Source organism: Loxodonta africana, chromosome 8 (genome assembly GCF_030014295.1).
Source record: "Loxodonta africana isolate mLoxAfr1 chromosome 8, mLoxAfr1.hap2, whole genome shotgun sequence".
NCBI classification, from domain to species: domain Eukaryota; kingdom Metazoa; phylum Chordata; class Mammalia; order Proboscidea; family Elephantidae; genus Loxodonta; species Loxodonta africana.
Genome location: NC_087349.1, coordinates 17,115,817 through 17,139,735, shown reverse-complemented (window position 1 = coordinate 17,139,735; position 23,919 = coordinate 17,115,817). Strand labels below are relative to the sequence as shown.

The following is a 23,919-nucleotide window of genomic DNA, read 5'->3' as shown; positions in this document are numbered from 1 at the left end:
GGTCGGAGCTGACTTGATGGCACCTAACAACAACAACAGCAGCCCCCACCTTCAGCTGGATTAAAGGAATACACAAGCCTTCTATTGCACAAGCCCAGCAGACATCTGTCCTACCCTAGCACAGGTCAGCATCTATCTTCAAGGATGATTCTCAGGTGGAAACACCTTCTCCTAAGGACAAAGGTGGCCTGACCAGAAGCCAGTCTCCTCATAGCTCTGAAATATGCAGCTAAGAGACAGAGGATGGCCAACCACACTAACTCAAGACGTCTGCTTAGCACTGGCTTCTCTTTAATTTATTCTAGGCTGGAACTAACCCGAGGACCCCAGGAGTCATCTACTGAGAGGGTGTAATGGGGAACCACTCTAAGGTCCCTCAGCCTGTCTTCATTCCCTTACAAACATGCTTCCCCCGACTCCACTCCCCAAATTTCACGCCAATAACACAGGACACACAACCCACCATGAGAGTGGTTTTGTGATTCAGCGTAGACCAACACAAAGCAAGAGTGGTGAATGGGGGTCTCCAGCTGTGCTCCAGGGGACCCTCTGAGTTGCATGAGGTATCCTAGGAGTCTGGTGGGGGCAGGCATTGGAAAAACAGAGAGGGCACAGCTCTGAGGTCATTCCATACAGGCACCCCACCACCTCCAACCAAAACTGATCTGATTTTTAGCAGTTTTATATGTTAGGCTTCCATGGAAGACTGTATTTCAAGGAAAGGATCCCTCCCTTAAAAAAGCTTCAAAACCTTTGCTCTAGAAGCTGGTGGGAATCAAAACTGAGGTCAGGGAGAATCTGGGTCACCAGACCGGGATAAAGTCGCCTACTTGCCTCTTCACCAACCCAAATGACAGTGGTGTTTCCTTAACAGAGAAATATAGTCCAGCAGTAATGCCACCTAGACTTTCCCTGGGTATGTGGCTACCAGCCTGCATGCAAGAAGTTTCCTGGTTCACAGAAAAAGCCCTTCTTTCTTTCCCATGCTCCGTGGTACCAGGACGACAGGGCCAGAATTGTCAGCTCAGGTGTGATGAGGCCAGAATGAGCAAAATAATATCACCATCTTGGAAGGGGACCTGGCTGAAGGTTTGGTAGGAAGAAAAGAAAGCAGAAAGAGCAAGAGGAGGAAGCTTCTTGCTGAAGGGGCTGGAGGGGAGAGGGTCTAGGGGAACATGCATAAACCCATCTGCTTCTTTTGAAGTGCATGTGTATGGAAAAAGAGCAAAGGCTAAGGAAAGAGAGAGGCCAGCTTCCAGCTAGGGCATTCCCTTCAGGCCATCATCCCAGGTGCCCACATCATCCTGGGTGCTCACATGTTTCCCAAGTAGAGACAGATGGCCTTGTCTGTACTTAGGAAACATCAGGAGCTCAGCAAGTTGGAACCCCTTGGCCCAGTTTCTCCCCCTTGCTGAACAAGAAGCTTAAAGCCATCAACCAGATAGACAGAAGGGGACATTTATCACTGCTTGGCTACAAAAGCTCTTAGGGCAAGGAGAGTGCAAGAGAGGGGCTGGCTTCAGTCACAGGGACACATATGAAGGAAGGGTAACAGCTGACACTTCTGGGAGGTGCAGGTGTCTGAGCCAACCACACTCTCTGCGCAGCCCTGAGATCAGTAAAGCACCTGGGTACAAGCAATGACTCCGGACCCACATTCAAGTTCTCCCCACAACTTTAACCGGGTGTTCTTGGATAAACTACTTTACCTCTCTGAGCCTCAGTTTCTTCAAATGCACTTGGCAATAATATTTTCTTACTCATGTAAATAAGTCCCAGAGAGTAGGGCCTGGTGTTTAGTGTTGTTGTTTGCTACTGTTGACTTGGTAATTGGCTCACGGCAACCCCATACACAACTGAACAAAACGCTGCCTGGTCCTATACCATCCCCACAGTCGATCGCAGACCAGATCCTTGTGAGTTATAGGGTTTTCATGGGATGATTTTTGGAAGTAGATCGCCAGGCCTTTCTTCCTAGTCTGTCTTATTCTGGAAGCTCCACGGAAACCTGTTCAGCATCATAGCAACACACAAGCCTCCACGATGAATGGGTGGTGACTGTGCATTGAGGTGCATTGGCCAGGAATCGAACCCAGGTCTCCCGCATGGAAGGGGAGAATTCCACTGCTGAACCACCACTGCCCCCACTGGCACTTAGTAAGCGTGCAGTAAATGTTGGACAGAGGAGTCATGGATAAATCTCCTGCCACTGATCCTCACTGGATGCAGCCCCATTCACCAGAGGGCCCTGGGCGGGGGTGGTAACTGAGGTTCACAGGTGGCATCAGGAGGTGGATGGGAACAGCACCCCAGCAGCAACAGTCTGTGTGTGTCCCTCCCTCCTTGGGGTCATTCTCACCTCTCCCATCTCTTCCTTTCCCTGATCCTCCATTTTCACCTTTCAGTTTTTTGTTTTTTTGACTTTTCCTAAGTCTTCCCTCTGTGTTCATTGGTAGATGAAAACCAAATTGCCAAGCCACTTATCAAGAAACCCAAGTAATTTGTGACCTTGGATGCAGTTGCCTGTTCACAGGTCCTCGGGCTTTCGGAAGTGTTAGCAGGAGGCTCTTGCTGGGGAAAGTCACCTGCCTGGAATGTTTTTTAACCTTGTAGAGAAACTCGCACCAGGACCCCCTCTTAGCTTGCCATCCGAATCATTAGCAGCTCCCCCATAGCCCTCTACTCTACAACCTGTTTTGCAAAATGGCGGGAGTTGTCGGTGGATGCCTTAGCTTCCTATGGCTGCCAGGACAAAATATCACAAACTCCCATTGCCATCGAGTCAATTCCGACTCACAGCAACCCTACAGGACAGAGTAGAACTGCCCCCATATGGTTTCCGAAGCTGTAAATCTCTACAGAAGTAGACCACCACATCCTTCTCCCACAGCGCGGCTGCTGGGTTGGAACTGCTGACCTTTCGCTTAGCAGCTGAGCATTCAGTTAACCACAAAGTAGTGGGTTTCAAACAACAGAAATTTATTCTCTCATAGACCTGGAAGCTAAAAGTCTGAAATCAGGGTGTCAGCGGCCCACACTCCCTCTGAAGGCTCTAGGGGAGGATTCTTTCCTATCTCTACTTGCTCTTGGCAGCTTCTGGTATCTCTTGGCTCACGGCAGCAATTCCAGTCTCCGCCTCCGTCTTCACATGGCCATCTTTCCCTGTGTCTCTGTGCCTGAGTCTCCCTCTCCTTTCTAAGTACACCAGTCGCCGGATTTAGGGCCCACCCTAATCCAGTTTGACCTCAACTAGTTACATCCACACAGACCCTATTTCCAAATAAGGCCAGATTCTGAGGCTCAGGGTACAACATTCAGCCCAGAACAGTAGGGAAGGCGGTTGAGAGGCCACCATTTATTTGTCTCCTGACACATCAATGAACAGAACAGGAGCAGAAGCTGCGGGCCCACCTCCGTGTGGCCACTCCACAGCTTCGCAGAGCGGCTGGTCGCGGGCCAAGAGAGGTGTGAGCAGAACGGACTGTCACAGAAGGACACGGGCTTGCATTACTTTCAGAGAGCTGAATCAGTCGCTTTCTCTCGTGGCTGAGGTGACCCATGAGGCAAGAGCTCAGGGTTCTGCCTGAGGCCATGGTCAAAGTCATTTGCTGGCCCAGCAGAGGGCATGCGAAACGGCCTTGGCCTTGTTACTACTCTGCTGCAGCCGACGTGACGTGGCCCACAGACCCTAGGGTCAGAAAACTCGTGTCCTCACAGTTGGGGTGTTCTTCAGGAGGCTTCCTTCCTGAGTGCGGCACCTGGTCTTCAGTGCACAGTGGGGAATTGACCCCCAAGGAGCACAAGGTCACTGCTCAAGGTCACAGAGTCCCACACCAGTGGTTCCCAGACTCACAGCCTTCCCCCATGATGGCCTTGGAGAGCGTGCCTGGGGGCTGGGTGGGAGCACACTGTTTCAGAGTCTCCCTAATACTTTAAACACCTTATCTTCAGGACTGTGGTGTCCAAGTGGTGAAATCTGCTATCTGGAATGTTTTGAGAAATGCGGCTTCTTGGCAGGAGGAACCTCGCTGGCTCAATCTGGAATGCCAACACCCACCACCGAGGCTCCATGAAAACACTCCAAATCAAACGTACTGCAACACCTGTCCCTCTAAAGCTATCCGAGGGGATTACACACTGGTCTCGCACACTTGCGCACACACTTAGACACACACAGGCTTCAAAAGGTTCATTGGCTGGTGCCTGGGGCATCCCTGGCTGTGCTCCCCTACCTATCCCGGGTATCCCTGAGTTGGAAGACCCTCACACCGCCTTCCAGTTCACAGATCTCTGTAGTCTGGTGTAAACTGGGCCTAAGAGAAGTCTCAAGTAATTACGACAGGGATAAAAAAAATCCTTACACTCAAATTACTAAAGATTTAAGTGACTAAAATACACATGTATCCGTGCACACACGCACACACACACGCAGAATTGTTGTAAACTTAAAATTCAATGGATACAAGGAACCCCAGTGTAAAGGGAAAGGGGGAGTGTACTGACACATTGTGGCGACTGCAACCAATATCACAAAACAATTTGTGTATAAGTTTTTCAATGAGAAACTACTTTGTGTGTAACCTTTCACCTTACCAAAAGGCTGGAGATTCGAGTTTACCCAGAAGCACCTCAGAAGGCCTGGTGATCTACTCCCAAAAAATCAGCCATTGAAAACTCTATGGGACACAATTCTACGCTGACATACATGGAGGCACCATGAGTCACAATCTACTGGATGGCAATTGGTAGGCTTCATAGATAATTTTTTTCCCAATGGTGTCATGGTTTGGACACTCAATCCCAGTGGGCTCTGAAGACACAGTTCTCATCTCAACAATCCAAAGAACTGAGGTCAGCCCGGGAGTCTTGGCCTTATGGTGAAAATGTAGACAAGGCAGCCACAAGTCCAAACAGCGCTCCTAACGTCCATTTTACGCCTGCACTTTGTGACTTCTCTCCCTCCTCCTGCTGAGGGAGAAGTAGGAAGAGATGACAAGGGAGGCAGAGAAATGCCTTGTGTAAGTCAACCAGGTCCTCCTCAGCTTTTCCAGGAACACCCGCACCCCGCTTTATTTATGCACATACTGCTACCCATACACGTTTGAAGAGAAAAGAAATTACATGACACATCAGCTGTTCTTTTTCACAATCCCAGTCACACTGGAGAGCAATCCTGTAAGTATAGATGCTCGTGGTGCGAGTCCAGGGATTTCAACAGTCGGGAGACAAAAAGCCACCCTCTCTGAGGCTCGGAACACAGGCCCAGGAATATTCACGAGAAGCTTCCAGCTCCAGGGCTCCTGCCCTAGATGTTGGCACCAAAGGTTCCTCTCCGGAGCCTCAAATGCCACTATGCCCCAGATGTGCCCCTTCAAAGAGTTGGATATTTGAGAGGAAATCAAATTTAGCTCTGAAACACGAACAGGCCAAAGGCCTTTGGGTGGGCAAGGCAGAGGCACACATCGTAATTCAAGGGCATGGAACTAGTGTTTGTACACAAACAGGTGATTCGACTCTTGGGATCTAAGTTTCTTTGTAAAATGGGAGCCAAAAGGCCAAGCTTGCAAGGTGGCTGGGAGGCCCCAAGGCTGCACCTGTGTCAGGTATTCCTAGACTGGGCTCAACAGGTAGGAGGTGCTCACTTTCTTCTCATTTCCCATCCCCCTTCCCACTCTCCAGCCCTGACTGATTAATCTACGCTTTCAACCCTGGTAGCTGAATCAGCCTTAGCTAGTTGTTTGTCTGCAGCCAGAAGCTAGTTCTATGCAAGGTTTCAAACAGGTTTATTCCAGTTCTAACCCCTACCGAGAATTTGCATTTCCACCCTGGACACGCTGAATCAGAAACTACATTTTAACAGGATCACCAGGTGATTCTTATGTATGACGAATTTTGAGAACCACTATTCTACTAGTGGTTCTCAGAACTGGTGCCTGTCATGGATCAAATTATGTCCTCCCAAAATATCTGTCAATTTGGCTAGGCCGCGATCCCAGTATTGTGTGATTGTTCGCCATGTTGTCATCAAATGTGACTTGCCTACATTTTGTAAATCCTATCTCTATGATGTTAATGAGATGTGATTAGGGCACTTATGTTGATGAAAACTCAATCTACAAGACTGGATTGTGTCTTAAGCCAATCTCTTTTGAGATATAAAAGGGAGAAGCGAGCAGAGAGACATGGGGACCTCAAGAAAGCAGTGCCAGGAGCAGAGCGAGTTCTTTGGACCCAAGGTTCCTGCATGGAGAAGCTCCTAGTCCAAGGGAAGATTGATGATAAGGACCTTCCTTCAGAGCTGACAGAGAGAGAAAGCCTTCTGTTGGAGCTGGCACCCTGAATTTGGACTTTGAGCTTACTAGACTGTGAGAAAATAAATTTCTCTTTGATAAAGCCATCTACTTGTGGTATTTCTATCACTAAGACAGTCCCTAACCAGCAGCATTAGCATCACCTGGGAACTTATTAGAAATGCAAGTTCTCAGCAGGGGTTCTAAACAGAACAAACCAGTTGGAAGCCCTGGTTCTATGTCATTGCCATCCCTGGTGCTTACACCTGGGACTGAAGAGCTGGCTTCCCAAACCTGACCACGAATCTCCTACCCTCATTGCCGTCGAGTCAATTCCAACTCATAGCAACCCTACAGGACAGAGTAGAATTGCCTTATAGGGTTTCCAAAGAACAGCTGGTGGATTCCAACTGCTGACTTTTTGGTTAGCAGCCAAGTTCTTAACTGCTGCACCACCAGGGCTCCATGAATCTCCTAGCCTTCCTGGAACAGCTCGGTTCTGATACTTTGCAAAGCCGAGCCAAGAGCATGTCCTCCAGTGGCAACACAGCCCACAGTCCTCATCCCAATACTTGCCCATGGTTTTTCAATTTGTCCATTCTAGCTCGCTCTGCCCATCCCAAATCTCCAAGGACATGAGACCATTCTTTCCCTTACTTGGTCATCTCACGCTGCCTGAAAACTTATCTTGCTCAACGATAAATGTTATTCGAAGACGGGGGCAGAAAACAGAACACACGGACAGAAGCTGGGCTACTCACAGTCTCCCTTACCCTTAACTGGTAAGGATCAAGGTCAACAATGACTCCCCTTTGGGGGAGGGGACACCCTGGCAGCTGTCACTGCCGGCCCTGAAGGCGGACAGGTTTTTCCCCAGCTCCACTCACTAGGCTTTCGCAGCGGCTCCACATGTGGAATAGCCAGAAACCCTTTTTGCCTTGTTGAATTGCAACAAAGATGTACTCTCCAGAACCTTTTTACCCCGAAAGCTTTTCTAAAAGCAAAGGAAAGCAAATCCATGTATAATGAAACCCCAAATAAAGTCAAAGAAACTGATTGGTCCAAAGGAGCCCCTCACATTCCAGTGCCCCATGTCTGTCCTGGGCTCAGAAACTTGGGATACTATCCCCATTCCATTTGGCTTGATATTAGACCTGAAGAACTCTGCTCGCGAACCATGGCAAAGGTTAGTAGGCTTTTCAGTCTTTGTAAGAACTTCCTCATCTTCTCTTTAGATGTGGTTCTCTCATTGACCCTATCTAGTCCCAAACTAGGCGTAGTGGTTAAGTGCTACAGCTGCTAACCAAACAGTTGGAGTTCGAATTCACCAGGGGCTCCTTGGAAACCCTATGGGGGCAGTTCTACTCTGTCCTATAGGGTCACTACGAGTCGGAGTCGGCTCGACGGCACTGGGTTTGGTTTTTTTGTTTTTTGGCCCAAACTGGCCCCCCAAATTACTACCCTTACACCCCTCCCCCAACAATTTGCAGATTTTTTTAGAGGGGTCTCTGCTTGCAGAAGGCAAGACAATGCCCCCACAAAGGATCTCCTAATCTCTGGACAAGATTTGTGTCCTGATCCTTAGACCCTGCGAGTATGTTTATGCTACCTGCGTGGAAAAAGGGTGACAACGTTGCAGATGTGATGAGGTTTAAGGCCCTGATATGGGGGCATAGTCTAGATTACCCAGGTGGGCCCAGTATGACTACAGGGGTACTTAACAAGAGCCTTCCCTAGCAAAGGGAGACGCAACTATGGAAGAAAGATCCAAGAAATGTAACGTTGCTGGCTTTGAAGATGGAGGAAGGGGACCATGGGCCAAGGAATGTGGGTGGCCTCTGGAAGCTGGAAAAGACAAGGAAATTGATTCTTCTCTACAGCCTCCAGAAAAAACTACTACCCTGCTGACACCTTGATTAGCCCAGTGAGAATGTAAGATAATGAATTTATGTTAAGACAATGAGTCCATGGAAATTTGTTACAGAAGCAATAGGAGACAAATATGCTGCTGGTCCCTGCAGGGTATGTGTCCCTGACTCTCCCTCTTCTTCCCTCCATGATGTGACATCTCTGGCTGGTCCTCCCAACAGAGATGCTTGTCTGCCTCACCTGCTATGTCCATGGGTGGCCCTGGCTCAGCCTCCTTGCAACCCCCTGATCAGGAATGCGGCTGCATGGGCACTCCTCCAGTTCAGATGGCCCTGGATCCTTAGCTCTCATTTCCAGTTGTGGGACTTCACGTTCTAAGCTCACTTGTTAAGCTGATAGACCACAGGTGAGCTGGAGTGACAGGAGCTCCTTCATGCTCTGGTCTCACACCTCCCCATGTCCCCAGGGGGTGGTGCAAGTCCCTGCCGTGATTGTGCTGTAAGACAGCTGCACACAGGATACAAGGAAGGCGGGCAGGTCCCTTCTCACTGAGGCCAGGCACACTCTCTCCCCTGCTTTCATGCTGGGCTGTTTAGCTCGAGACCAGGGCGAGAAGGAGAGGTAGGCAAGAAGCAAATCTTCAGAACAGGGAACCTGGAAAGCCAAACGGAGAGGGCCCCTTCTCAGGGACAGCAGTGGTAGCAAAGGCAGGAGCTGGGGCCGTGGGCAGGACACAGCCCTGAATGACTCCCTCCCAGACTGCCAGGACCCTGGAACCCAGGTAGGTCCCGGCTGTCAGCAAAGACAAATTTAGCACCAATGATCTCATCCTGCAGAACAGTCCCAGGGCCTCAGAACACTCTGGGAATTATCCTTTTGACAAGGTGGAAAGTAGAAGTCACTGCTGGTCCCATGATGTAGGTGGGGAGCACCAGGGTTCTGCCTTCTGCTCACCAAAAAGGAGCTCCAAGACCACAGTGAGCAGGCGTAGTGGGTGACAGAGCACCGCTGGAAGGTGGCAGGCTGGGTGAGTCTGGTGGGTGCTCTAAGGTGAGTCCACAGATATCAGCATGCTTACAGGGCAGCAAGCAGCAAACCATTTTATTGTGGAGTTATGGCCTGAGTTAGGCCTGTCCCTGCAAACCTGCCCTCTTGCCCACACCTGGACGTGACATGGCAGAGTATAAACATAGCAGTGGGCAGACGTGGGGGAGGGCTGGAGCTCATTCTCTCCCTGGTTTACTGCAAGTAAGACCAAAGCTCTGCAGAGGGAGTGACTGTCCCTGGTTCCTCAGGCAGTCAGTGACGGGGAAAGAAAAGAATTCATCACCAAGTGTGATGGTGAATTTTATGCATCAGTTTGACTAGGCTATGGTGCCCAGCTGTTTGCGCAAACACTAGTCTAGATGTTGCTATGAAGGTATTTAAGTGTGATTAGCATTTATCTCAGTTGAGTTTAATTAAGGATGATTATCCTCCATAATGGGGATGGGCCTTGTCTAATCAGTTGAAGGCCTTAGAAGCAAAAACTGAGGTTCCCGAGGGAGAAGGATGCTACCTCAAAACTGTCACATAGATATCTTGCTGGAATTTCCAGCCCGATGCCTGGCCTACCAATTTCAGGTTCAAGATTGTTAAGAGTTTCCTGCCTGTTGCCTGACCTACTGATTTTGGACTTACCATCCCCCACAATTGTTTAAGGCAATTTCTTAAAATAAATCCATCTATCTCTCTCTCTCAATACACACACACATATATCCTATTGGCTCTATTTCTTTGGAGAATGATGACTGATACACCAAGTCCGATCTGACGTTCCTGCCACAGGCTCAAGCTGCCTCTCTGGGGCTCCGCAGTCGGTTATCTATTTTATCTCAGCTGGAGGACATCTGCTGGTCAGCTCTCCCTCCCACCCCACCCCCTTTTTGTGTGTGTGTGTATTTTATGGTCAGATTCTCCTGGCTCTGTGAGGAGAGGCCAGGATGGCTCCTGTAGTTGCTATACAAAACTAGTTGCAGGAAGGCAGGGGTGGGCAAATCCTCAGCTGGGATGGCGACACCTGGCTCCTGCTTCTGTAGCTGGTGCAGAGCACCCACTGACCTTCCTAATGGAGGAGGATATGAAAATAATGAAGAATGGACTTGACACTTCTCATATAGAAAGAAATACATTTCTCAATGTCAAACACAGGCCCTTCCAGAAGGTAGGGCCACAGAAGAGTGGTCCATATCATGCTTCTAGTGCTAATTGATAGTGGTGGCCAATAAATGCTGTCACATGAGAAAGGCCAGGTTTCTATCCGAGTGCACTGGGGTTCGCTGTCATGTCACTTTCAGTCACATTAGAGAAGATTGACTCCCATAGAACAAGGGCTGTGAGTCTGGGTAAATCCCACAGTGAGAAATGCCAGTGGAGGGGCCGTCAAGGAAATCAAAGTGTACCAAGAAGAATTTTGGGTGACCACCAAAATAAAATCGCTACCACCAAACACAGTACAAACATCATCATGGTTGAAGGAAGAAACACTCTACAAGCAACTCAGCAGAGCTGACAGCATCTCAAGTAAAGATTTTAGAAAACAGAAAAATTACAAGATACAAGGTAAGAATGACCAGCTGGTGGCAGCCATCAGGGCCACAAGCAGCACCTAGAGAGCAGAGACGAGATCAGCTGTGGAGCAAAGAACCCAGGCATGGTCATACCTCGAGCACCAAATCATGCGCACATGCGCACACATGCGTACACGCACATGCACACACATGCGTGCACACACATGCACACACATGCGTACACACACATGCATAAACCCCATCTGCGGCACTGGGGCATTCGAGAAAGAAAGCAAATGAGTTCAGATTGTGAACCATTTATCCTGGAGAGGCAAAACGAGATTTTTCCCCTGCTGTTGCTTTAATTAAATGTTAGCTCATAAATCAGAGACCTTGTTTCTAGGCTGCAGGAGGTGGTAGGAGGGAGCCTAAGTTTTGAGAGCTGAGCAGGCCCTGCCTGTCCTGCCACCCTCTGCCCCTCACCCAGGTTGCTCATCTCAGGAACGGTGCCTCAACGTAGTTGGCACCCAGTGACCTCATTGGGCTCCCTGGAGTGGTTCCATAGAGCTCTGGATCACACACACACATGCACACACAAAATTAAATCCCACAAGGACTGGTTAGTGCATCTCTCTGGAGCACCCAATGTTTCCCCCTGGAGACTCCCTACCTCTGAAGAGGGTCCACCCTCTCCTGTTATCCCTGGCTGGATTCACATGGGCATTTACATCCTTGGAATTTGAAGACTTCCTAGAAATTTTCTAAACACAGGAAATCATGTGGACCCCACCATCTTCTTAATTTTTATTAGTTTTTATTCCCCCCGTGAATCAAAGAACACTTTGCAGACGTGAAGCCCTATGATCTGCAGCTCATTCATAAGAGAGATGGGGTGAGTGCATTGGCTTGCTCCTTGTTCAACAGGTGAAACAGGTGTGCATAAGCAACTTGCCCCAAATCAGACATGCAGGCAGCAACCAAGCCGAGATTTCCTGGCTGTCACTTCCAAGTCCTTATTCAACACACAGGTCTTCTTCTTGACCTGGACACACACCCAGACCATGCAGACCTTTGAGCACAAGGAGTGCAGGGGTAGCCCACGAAAGGCTGGAACCAGCAGGGTGGTGTTCAACGGCCCCTTCTGCTCCATCTTACCTTCCTTAGACTTGAGAGGATGGTCCCCATAACCACTGGAGAAAGCATACATTTTTCTATTCTTAAGCTATGCCTCACCTGAGCATCTTCAAATGCTTTGTGTGCCCACAATCACATGTCTCAATATTTTGGGGGAACTGGGGACAAAGAAAGGGACCCCACACAAGAAAGGGAAGGACATAAAGAGGAAGGAACCTCAGTTCAGCTCCTCATCCAGAATCAACCTGTGATGCCACAGTCCTATCGATCCCTATCTAGAATTTACCCATGATGCCACAGTCGTCTCCATCTCCATCCATAGTCTACCCATGATCCCACAGCCCTCTGTCCCCATCTAGAGTCTATTCATGATGCCATAGTCATCTTTATCCCCATCATACTCTACCCATGATGCCACAGTCCTCTCTATCCCCATCCAGAATTTACCCATTATGCCACAGTCCTCTCTATCCCCATCCATAATCTACCCATGATGCCACAGTCCTCTCTGTCCCCATCCATAATCTACCCATGATGCCACAGTCCTCTCTGTCCCCATCCATAATCTACCCATGATGCCACAGTCCTCTCTGTCCCCATCCATAATCTACCCATGATGCCACAGTCCTCTCTGTCCCCATCCATAATCTACCCATGATGCCACAGTCCTCTCTGTCCCCATCCATAATCTACCCATGATGCCACAGTCCTCTCTGTCCCCATCCATAATCTACCCATGATGCCCACAGTCCTCTCTGTCCCCAACCATAATCTACCCATGATGCCACAGTCCTCTCTGTCCCCATCCATAATCTACCCATGATGCCACAGTCCTCTCTATCACCATGCCCCTCACCACCACCCACTATCCCACCCCTACAGCTTCATCTGTCTTGCTCCGAGACAAAGGAAGAGTTAACAAAACAAAGGTCAAGGAAGGAGCAAAGGTCCCCTTTCCCCCATCCCCAGACCCAAGTCCCTCAAAGCCAATCAAATTTGAAGCAGAGGGATTAAATTATCCCTAAGCTAATTATGGGAATCACACTTCGGCTGGCTGCTGGGAAGCGAGGTCAGCCGGCAAGAGGCATTAAAATGAAAGGCAGATGCAAGAAGCACTTAAAAAAGCAGCCGGGAGACTCATTACCCCACACAAGGAGGAGCAAGAAGTGCTCTGATGTTTCCGAGGCGCTGTCCATCTGGGCCATAGTCAGAGCATTTGACAGCTAAATAGCTCCACTCTGTCATCATCTTGCAGCCAGAGTGGGTGAGTCAGAGGTAAACTGATTAGAGGGTGTGCTGCTAATTTCCCAGAGAGAACTAGAGGGAGGCAGAGGCTCCAGCCCCACCCTCCAACTCAAGGGAAAGGGTATGACTCCTAAGTGTGTACTCTGGTGTGCATGACTGAGCATGTCTGTCCATGTCTGTCCGTGTTTATGAGTGTGTATGTGTGCACATGGTCATGTGTGTGGGGGTGAGCACGGGTGTTTGTGTGCATTAGGTATACATACCTGTTTATAAGTATGAATGTGTGCACACAGCCATGCACATGTGGGTGTACATGGGTGTGCATGGGTAAGTGTGGGCATGTGTGTGCATTATGTAGTCGTGCATATTTATGAGTGTGAATGTGGGCATGTGACCACGCACTTGTGGGTGTACATGGGTGTGTGTGCATGTGCATGTTTATGAGTGTGGACGTGCACATATGGCCATGCACATGTGGGTGTACATGGGTGTGTGTGGGTGAGTGTGAGTGTGCATGTGTACTAGGTACACAGTGTGCATGTGTACCAGGGACGCATGCGTGTTTGTGAGTGTGAATATGTGCACAGAATCCTACCAGTGTGGCTGTACATCTTATCCACCTGAAAATAGAAGGGGAAGACCTCGGAAAGGGTCCAAGGGCCCCTCCTAGCATAGGTGCACCAGGGCAACTCCTTACAGGGCTCTCTGGACAGCTGAAGCCTTCACAATGCCCAGTAACGGATGCTCAATGCTTCCTCGTGCAACATCAATATGATGCAAGTTTAACAAATGTTGGCCAGAAAATTGGCAGTCTACAAAATGAATGTGAGAGCTGAAAAATCAAAGGTTTTCAAATCAATCTGCAGGATGGCTTGCTCCAGGCAGGGTTCCAGCCCCACACTGCTCCTGCCTTTCCCAGGGAGGGTGGAATGGCTGGGACTCTTGACAAGGAAGGCCATGGGCTGGTCCAAAGGCAGAAGCTTTGGAACCAGAAATCCAGACTTGGTCCCTTGCCCTGAGAAAAGGAATTCAAGGGACAGTGGTCCTGCGTGCATCCAGAATGAATTCTGGGGACTCAAGAACCACCACTCAGGGTCCCATGCACTATTGGGAAAAACAATTCTAGTGAAAAACCGAAAGACAGAAAAGCAGGGTTCAGAGGGAACTTGGGGGAGGGTTCTGTGAGAGTTGATTACTTAGGGAACATTGATTTAGAAGGGTCTATTTAATTGTAGGTAAGAGAACTGATTCAACAAATCTGGATAATTTAATTATCCAAAGGAGACATCTGCTAAGCACAGTCTAATGGTTGCATTTAAGTAGAGATGGGCCTTGCTCTTAAGGAACACTGAACTCAGGGAAAGACAGACATTCAGAGCCCTATGCATGGAAGGAATGAGATAATTTTGGTTTCAGTTTTTAGAGAAAAAAGCACATCACAAGAAAATAAGTAAATAGAGGATTTAGGGTTTTCTTTTTTATCTCAACACTATGTCTAGGGTTGATATAAAATCAACCATAGACTATATTTTTCTCACATTTTCTCCAGTATTAATTAAGAGACCATGAGCTTTCCAACAAGCATCTAGTATATCATGGATGATCAAGTGGGTATTTCTTGAATTAATGTTGATGTTCACGCCAACCAACTGTATTATTGACAAAACACTCTCTGCCTCTCCCTACCACCTCAGCCCCTTACCCCCACCTCATTCACTTTGTCTCGGCCACTTCCAGTCAGAAGCTTTAAAAGCCGCGGTGGGGCTCTGCCATCAATCTTTCCTTCTACCATGAGATTAGCATGTCCCAGATAGAGGCTGCTTTTCAGCCTCTGTCTCAGATAAATGACATGGAGCACTAGGGATGACAGAAGTTTCTAGAGCCAGAGAGCAGCCCCAAGGAAGGGAGACCCTGTGGTGTGGGGAGACCCCTGAGCCAATGCCCACTTCTCACTGCTCTGCTCCTTGGCTAGTTTTCCGAATGGGACTCACACATGCACCAACAGAAGAGAGGGGGTCAACAGAAAAGATACAGTTCCCCGCCAAGCTATGCCAGTCACCCAGGATGGGATAAATATGGGCTGCCTCTTTACACCCCCGAAGCAATGGAGATCACACCACGTGGCAGGGTGGTACCAAGGGATCAGTTTGTGGAGGGAAGGGATGTGGTTCTTCATAGACGCTTTGCATTCTTTTAAAAGGAAAATTGATTTCTTTCTAAATTTTATATAAAGTACTAGGCAAATACATCTTCAAGGTGAAGTCTCTTAACCTTCCTTCCTATCACAGTGTAAAAACATTTTCAGAAGGTTGAAGATGCAACACTATATAATGGCAGGGAGAAGAGAAGCCAGAGCTGAGAGGGTTAGCCTGAGGAAAGTACAAGAATGGATATTCTGAAAGAAAAAGATTGCATGGACGAGTGGGAATAGGTGCTGAAAATGACCGGAAGTCATAACCAGCACCAGCTGCTGTCGAGTTGATCCTGGCACATGGCAACCCGTGTGGGTCAAAGTAGAACTGTGCTCCATGGGGTTTTCAATGGCTGATGTTTTAGAAGTAGATGGCCACACCGTTCTTCTGAGGTGCCTCTGAGTGGACTCGAGCCTCTACCCTTTCAGTTAGCAGCCCAGCACTTAGCCTTTTGCACCACCCAGGGCCTCAAGGACTCATAAGGAAATGGTATAATTAGGTCCTCTGCGTGACAGGGCTGACACAAAGCTACGGGATATGGCTAAGGAAAAGCAGCCATCTTCCAAATGAGCAAAGACAGGGACCACGGATGACCTGTAACAGGAAAAAATCATCAAGAACCACCACTCAGGGTCCCATGCGCTATTGGGAAAAACAATTCTAGTGAAAAACCAAAAGACAAAGAAGCGCCTGGGGTCTGTCGGAGGCGGCAGGTCAATAGTAAGTGGAAAAGCACAGCCTGTCTGCTTTCCGGAAAAACTCCCACCCTGCCCACGCCGCCCCACTTGCTGTGGGACACCAGTGCAGCATAACTGCTCCTGGAGAGGGAAATTGCCCATGGAGGGAGGCTGGTGGTGAGGAGGAGCCACAGAGGTGCGAATCCCATTGTTTCTCAGGTGGGAGCCTCTTGGTATTTAAATTTAGCCAGGGCCCTTGAGGACACAACACATGAAGGTTCCCAAGGCAGTGTGGCTGGACCAGGTGGGGTGGGCACAGTATGCCAGGGCGGAAGGGCTGAGCCAGAGGAGATGGGTCCTACTCTATGTGTCTAGGTGGTTGACACAGGCAGGTCTCCAGGCAGTGGGACCAGGGGAGGTCAGGTGAGGGGACTGTTTTTAAAGAGGAGACTGAGCACACCTGCACTCTTCTCGGAAGATTCATCCGGCCCAGTGTATAGAATGGACTGAGGAGGGAGAGCTTCAAGTTGGGAGAGTCAGGTACTAGAGTCCCAGCACCAACGGTGAGGCCGTGAGCCAGGGCAGGGGCAGAGGGAATGAGGGAAGGCTCTGGCCAATAGGCTCGCTGGCCAGGTGGCAGAAGGCCAGGTGACAGCCTCTTCTATGGCAGTGGAAGTGAGAGACTAACCCATACATAGCTCAAGACCAAAGCCTCAGGTAGAGCCCGTGATCTAGAACAATGAGTCCAAGGAGATACTTTCATGAAATCATGGAGTGTCTGGTGACTACTCAATCCTTTTCCCATGTGTAAAATCTGGAAGGAAGTGATGGGGGTTACAGGAAGCCCAGGTTTGATTCTCAGCCGATACACCTCCAGCACAGCCACCATTCATCCGTCAGTGGAGTACGGACTAAGGCAGACGAGGAAGAAAGGCCTGGTGATCTACTTCCAAAAAGCAGCCAATGAAAACCCTGTAGATCACAAGGGTCCAATCAGCAACCAATCATAGTGATGGCACAGGACCCGGCAGCGTTTCGTTCCATGGCGCACAGGGTCGCCGTGAGTCAGAGGCCGACTAAACGGCAGCTCACAACAACAGGAGAAAATTAACAAACGAAACGTACATAAACACTAGAACAAGGCACCCATAGGTGTTCAGAGCATGTTCGTTGCCTTCCCATTCTCTCTTTCCTGACAGCCATAATCACTGTGAAGATGGCCCCTCTAGGGAGGTACTGGACTCCCAGCGGATGTCCAAGTCAGCAGGTAAGGGTCTCCTATGGCTAGACCACCATTCTCCTTGGCTCCTGGCTTCAAATCTGTGTTCTTCCCAGCAGCCACCATCAACCCCCACATTCCCTGGGGCCCAGGCCTCCTGCTGAGGGGGTTCCTCACTCTCAGGCCCTGTGGCTATGGCAGCCACTTCCTCTCTTCATGGCTCACCCTCTGATGAACTTTCTGATTGTCTAATATGTCTTCAAATTCAAATCTCAGGGACTACTCAGCCCTAAAGAGAGATGAAGTACTGACACATGCTATAACATGGATGAGCCTTGAAAACATGCTAAGTGACATAAGTCAGTCAAAAAGGACAAATATTGTATGATCCCACTTACCTGGAATGACAAAAATAGGCAAATATATATTTTTTTTATATAGAGACCAAAGTTTGTGAGGGGGTTATGGGGTAGGAGGGGAAAAAGGAGGGAAGCAGTGAGCAACTGTTTAGGGGGATAGGAAATTTGGCTTTGATTATATAGGGTCGCTTTATGAGCTGGAATAGACTCAACAGCACTGGGTTTGGGTTTTTTTTTTTTTTGGTTTTATGAATAATGATTGCAAAACATGATTAATGTAATCGATACCCCTAAGTCATACATCTGAAAATTGTTGAAATGGCAAATGTGTTATACACACTTTCAGAACAATAAAAAAAGAAGAAGAAGAAGAAAAATCCTCAGAAGCTGGAAGACAGGATTGCGTGCCAGGACCACGTCTGTTCCTGATGGAGGCTGTGCCCCTTCCCATGTCACTAAAAGATAACTTCAAGTTGTAAAGCATTGGTTCAAGTTCTCTCAGTGGCTTAGAAACAAAGCCCCAGTTTGGTCGGCAGCCCCTAAAATGGCCGTTATTGGCCCCACCTCCCAGTGTTCACCAGCTTGTGTAACCCTCACCCCATGAGGGTGGGCTGGTCCCTGTGACGCCCTGCTAAGGAACAAAATACAGCAAAAGTGATAGGAGTCACTTCTGAGATAAGGTTTCAGGAAGACTCTGGCTTCCAGTTTGCTCACCCTCTTCCTCTCTCTCTCTCAGAGCTCTTGTTCTGAGGAAGCCGGCTGCCATCTTGTGAGCAGCCCTCATGAAGAGGACCAGAGGCACCAATCTCCACACAAGCAGGGACAGATTATCCAATAGCCAAGGTAAGCACAGTGCTTACCTTGCTTACCAGGTCATCTGTAACGTACAATTTCATTTTTTCACCACATCAAAAATCCTGCTCCTAATATGGCTGGCCTCTGTCTCTCTCCCAACCCCACAGCACCTTCCTACAGAATCAAAGCCTCATTTCCAACTTACAGTCCCCGACAGGGGTGGATGACTCAGTATGCAAGGTAAGCACGGGCTTACTCGTGCTTACATACTAATCTGTAGTGACCAGTTTCACAGGATAATAAGCAAACACAAGTAAGCCCATGCTTGCTTACCTTGCTTACTCGGTCATCCACACTTGCCTGCATCCCCTGCAGGCCCCTTTATTGCAGCCTTCGAGACCTTGAGACGGAGGACCCAGCAAAGCCCCGCCCAGTTCCTGGTCCATAGAAACTGTGAGATAATACATGTTGCTGTAAGCCTCTGAGTTTGGGGGTAATTTGTTACACAGCCGTAGATAACTAATACATCTGTGCCCTGGGGCAGAATGGACAGTATGGAGTGACATTGGGGGACTTGCCACTGCTGCATTAAAAGTCACCTTGAATGTCTCTGTGGGAAGCTAGGGCTGCTGGAGGAAACCCAGTGACACCACCCAGAACAGAGCTCAGTGGCCACATTCACAGGAAGTCACTTGAGAACAAGTCGGGACTATAACCAGACCCCTAATCAGAGCTTCAGCTGGTGGGCTATGAGTGGTCCAAGCTTCCACTAGTGGGCTGTGAGTGGACAAAGATTCCACTAGTGGGTTGTGAGTGGGTCAAGCTTCCACTAGTGGGTTGTGAGTGGTCCAACCTTCCACTAATGGGCTTCGAGCGGTCCGAGCTTCCACTAGTGGGCTGCGAGTGGTCCAAGCTTCCATTAATGGGCTTTGAGTGGTCCAAGCTTCCACTAGTGGGCTGCGAGTGGTTCAAGCTTCCAGTAGTGGGCTGCGAGTGGGTCAAGCTTCCACTAGTGGGCTGTGAGTGGACAAAGCTCCCACTAGTGGGCTGTGAGTGGACAAAGCTTCCACTAGTGGGCTGTGAGTGGGTCAAGCTTCAACTAATGGGGTGTGAGTGGGTTAAGCTGCCATTGCCTCCCCATCAAAGTGACTTAGGAAGCTGGTGTGATTTCCAGTAATGAAGACCTCCACGAGTCTTGACATGAAGATCTTATTCTCCTTCAATCTAGATTCTAATAGAAATCAGCCCAAAAGCCAGGAGGACCATTTACAGTGTGGGGCCCCTTCCTCTTGCTGCCTGTACCTCGTCCCTCTTCCTCTTGTACATCGCGTCTCTCATCCTTCCCCATCTTTGTTGTCTTGGTTACATGGCCAGACTCTTGATATGCTGCTAGTTTTCATTTTAATGATATGTTCTAGCAAAGCACAATATTTTACTTCAATTGTACGTGTCACTGGATACCTTCCTTCAGCGTGTCTGACATTTGTGCATCAGCTGACTGCGTGTACTCTGTGAAGTGGGGCGCTTCTGCAGCACTTCCTTCCATTTTAAAGTCTTTGCATTTCAAATGATGATCAGGATCTTTCTATAGAAGCATGTATATAGAAAACCCGTTGCCATCAAATTGATTCCGACTCATAGCGACCCTATAGGACAGAGCAGAATTTCCCCATAGGGTTTCCAAAGAGCACCTGATGGATTCGAACTGCTAACCTTTTGGTTAGCAGCCATAGCTCTTGACCACTACACCACCAGGGCTTCCATGAATATTTATACACATCAATATATATATACACACTATACATATACGCACACACGACTAAAAACAAGTGGCACATGTATCAATAAATCCTGAATTAGCTACGCTCAGTTGAAACTATCTCCTTCAATCACGTGCACTAGCAAGGATCATTTGGAAAACAGAATGACAAGTGTTCCAAGGTCCTATTTTTCTGGGGATCTCAAAGTGTGTTTCAAGTATAGCCAGGAGGGGAAGGAGATTTTGCCCCAGCTGGTGGCATCCAGCTGCCTTGAGAAGGGCAGGGTCAGAGGCGCCATTGTGAGGACATGTCCCCAGCTGCTTGTTCAAGTCAGCTCCGAGTGACCAATGGAGACCCACCAGGGACATGAAGGGAAGGTGGGGCGGGCCCAAGAGTGAATGGTGAAAATTAGGAAAGGTAAGAAACAGGGTAGGTGGGGATAAATTTAAGTTAAAAGGGGGGCTGAGTGAGGACTTTGTAGTGTTCAAGAGTATAGAATGGATTGAAGAGGATGCTGACCAGCTCAGCTGCTGCTCTCCATACATACTGAGTACGACATGGACCAAAACACTTAAGACACAGTAGACGAGATTGAAGAAAGGTGGGAGGAAGGCCTCCGAGAAGGTGACTGGTGGACTTGAGGCAAAATGGATCTGAAGAGCAGGTTTCAGGATTTACAGACTTGAAGGACAGAAGGGCCATTTCTCTGTCCGAGAAGGAAGGAGGCCGGCGCCCCAGGGCCTCTGTGAGGCTCCCAGCAGTAAGCTCCCCGTTCACAGAGGGCCTTCCACTTCCACCTCTGCCTCCACTTCACTTAATACAGGTTGCAATCTATATAGGCTTAGGACTTGCAACACGAGGAGTGGAAATGCAAAAACCACACAAGACAACACAACAAAAACAAGCCACAATGCTTTGATGGTCTTCTCCCAGAACAGTGCTTTACCACGACAGAGGTAACAGGCCAAACTCTGCACCCAATACACTCACCCCACACCCTCATGCAAGGATTTGCAAGCAATCTGGAGTTCCAGCACCACATTTCTATTGGATTCCGTGATACCCCCACTCATCTGGAAGCTTTACATGGCATGCATTTATTTTTAGTGAAATTTCCAGATGAATTTTAAAAGGATTCCCAGATCCACTTAGGAAGTGGCAAACCTGGGGCTGCTGATCTGATATTGCTTTGTGACCCAGGCACTGGAGTGAGCCACAAGACACATACCCAAGTGTGTAATCCTGAGGACCGATGTTCAGAATGACACTAGTGCCAAGTATATCACTCTCAGCCACCACTCTGGGTAGTTCCCCTTCTGGATCTGTGGTGAGGCACAGATCAGGGAGCACAAGCAAATGGATTTGAAAACAGACCCAAGAAAAAAATAATGACTCGGCAGACTACATTAATCTGCATAGCAATTCCCCATAAGAATGATATTTCTGTTATATATTCTTATTGACTTCCCATCTGGACACACACCCAGTTCCTACCAAGAGAGACTGGCATGCTTTGGTAAGTCCACATGGGCCATGTGAATGTCCTACTATAGACTAATAGCAGGGCCGGCCAGACTTCTGCCTAACTAACACCCACAAAGTGCTCCCCCTTTAGATGTGAGCAGCTTAACCTAGCAAATGCCCAGCAAAGACACAACCACAAAGTGAAAGGGGTAGTCACACCCCAAGTGAAGTTCATGATGGTTTGATTGACAATGAGCATGAGCCTCTCCCACTGTCAGGCAATATTATTCACCGACCAACAGCAGCTAGAAAATATAATTCCTTAGTGCAGGGAAAGCAAGAGGCAAAGAAAGAGAGAGAGAGGACGGAGGCAGAAATACTTAAGCAAAGAAATCTCGTCCTTCTGAGGCAACATTTGGTCCCTGGTTTGCGCTCAAGTACTAAACTAAAACTTGGCATTTTGAACCCACCCAGTGGTGCCGTGGAAAAAAGGCCTGGCAAATTGCTTCCACAAAGATTACAGTCGAGAAAAACCTATGGAGCAGTTCTACTCTGTAAAACATGGGGTTGTTGCAAGTCAGAATCAACTCAATGGCAATGGGTTTGATTTTTTGGTTTTGGAGGCAACATTGACGGGATGACACCAATTACGGACAAAGGTCTTCAGATTTATACCCAAAAAACCCATTGCCGTCGAGTCAATTCCAACTCCTAGCAACCCTAGAGGATGGAGCAGAACTGCCCCACAGAGTTTCCAAGGAGCACCTGATGGATTTGAACTGCCAACCTTCTGGTTAGCAGCGGTAGCTCTTAACCACTACACCACAGCACACAAACCCCAGACACCCTCAATAAAGGAAATCAAGATGGTGTCTGCCTTAAAATTTCTACCTGCAGTTGAGGCGCTTGCAGTCCATGGGTTATTCCAGAGTTCCTAGCTAATGGCCGATGACAGTAGCACTTACGGGCCACATTTCTCACCAGCGTGTGCCTTCAACGCTTGCCATGGGTGCTGGCTGTGGCTACCATCCATACACACACATCAGGAAGCATAAAAGACACCCAAATTGGCACTTCCCTCGCCGTCTTTTCCCCTGCCTCAGGTGATGTGTGCACTAGAGGAGTGAGATTACGGTCATCAGACGCCAGGTTGCAAATGATTGGGCCTCACTCCTTTCTAACAAAGGGAGAAGTCAGTAATTTGGGGGACAGCCCACGGATAGATAGCTACTGCCTACCTCCGAGATCCCTGAAACCCGCAGCCAGCTGCCTCACTCTCAACAAACCCCTGAGCCCATCCCTCCCACCTTCCCACCCCGCATCCCTCGTCACACCACGTCACACTGCGAAGAGCTCTGGAAGGCTCTGAATCCACACAGGGGATTATTGCAGGCTCCGAGAAGGGTGCTCTGTCATTACAGCTGAGTGCCATTTCCATTCAGGGGCTTGAAGAACTTCCTGTTAAATCCTCGTGCAGCCCCAGAGCTGCTCATGGCTGGGCCTCTGGCCAGAAAGGTGACCCAGTCCTGATAACCCTGGGAAAAGCTGGTTGGGATGATTATAAGGGAAGGAGGGTGGAGTTCAGAGAGCCAGGGCTGGTGGGAAATTCTATTGTTCAGAGAAAGTCAACAAACGGGCCACTTTTGCTTTTTGTTATTTCAAACAACAGACTGGGCGGCCCAGCCTTCCTTTCTCAACTCCGGCTGTCCCCTGGGCTGGCTGTGCTGAGTCTGCAGGAGCCGAGGCTGGGCTGGAGCTACACTATTAAAGGGCTGCCACTCCAAGCCCGTGGAGCAGAAAGTTTGGCTGCCCCAAATGCCCGGCTTGCCCCAGGAGGCCAACGGCTCATTCCCCCTCTGACCCTTCTGCTCAAAACCCTCAAATGTTTATGCCTCACCAACCCCACCACTATTCTAGAAATTAAATGTAATGTCCCAGGTGGGGAAAACAGAGCTGTGCATCTATCAACCCACCAGACTGCAAGACAGGACATGCCAGCCTGAGATTTATGAAGCCCCCATCTACTGGCCAGGTGTTGTCCCTCACAGCCTGGCTGGAGGGTCCCTGGAGGCATTTCAAGACAAGGGTCTGTCCCTGCATGCACCTGCCCATGTGGGTTGTCACTGTGTGTTTTGCTGGTCCTGAGCCCTGGAGGTGTCCTCATCTCCTGCCATGGAGAGGTACCACATACGTTCTTCCCTCCCCATCAGGGGACAGCCGTCCACAGGTGAGGAAGCCAGCGCCATCTGCTGCAGTCCACCCTGTGAGCAGCAAGACGGTATGCATTTACAGGCTGATCGTCTGGGGCTTAGGAGGCAGCAATGGCCTGGAAACATGCCACTACTTCCAAGTGAAAAGAGCTGTTC

At 49.0% G+C, this 23,919-nt stretch overlaps 1 protein-coding gene across 24 annotated transcripts in view; it reads right to left on the bottom strand.

Annotated features, from left to right (window-relative positions):
• The window catches only part of PLXNA4 (plexin A4), a 516,957-nt gene that overhangs the window by 399,832 nt on the left and 93,206 nt on the right, over nucleotides 1-23,919 (bottom strand). The window contains exon 4 of one of the 24 annotated variants that reach the window (XM_023539980.2): nucleotides 3,375-8,813. The exons of the other annotated variants lie outside the window; for them this stretch is intronic. Within the exon in view, the coding sequence (XP_023395748.1) occupies nucleotides 8,604-8,813 (210 nt within the window). The 3' untranslated portion in view covers nucleotides 3,375-8,603. Of the gene's footprint in view, nucleotides 1-3,374; nucleotides 8,814-23,919 lie in introns of those variants that run through there. 24 annotated transcript variants of the gene reach the window in all.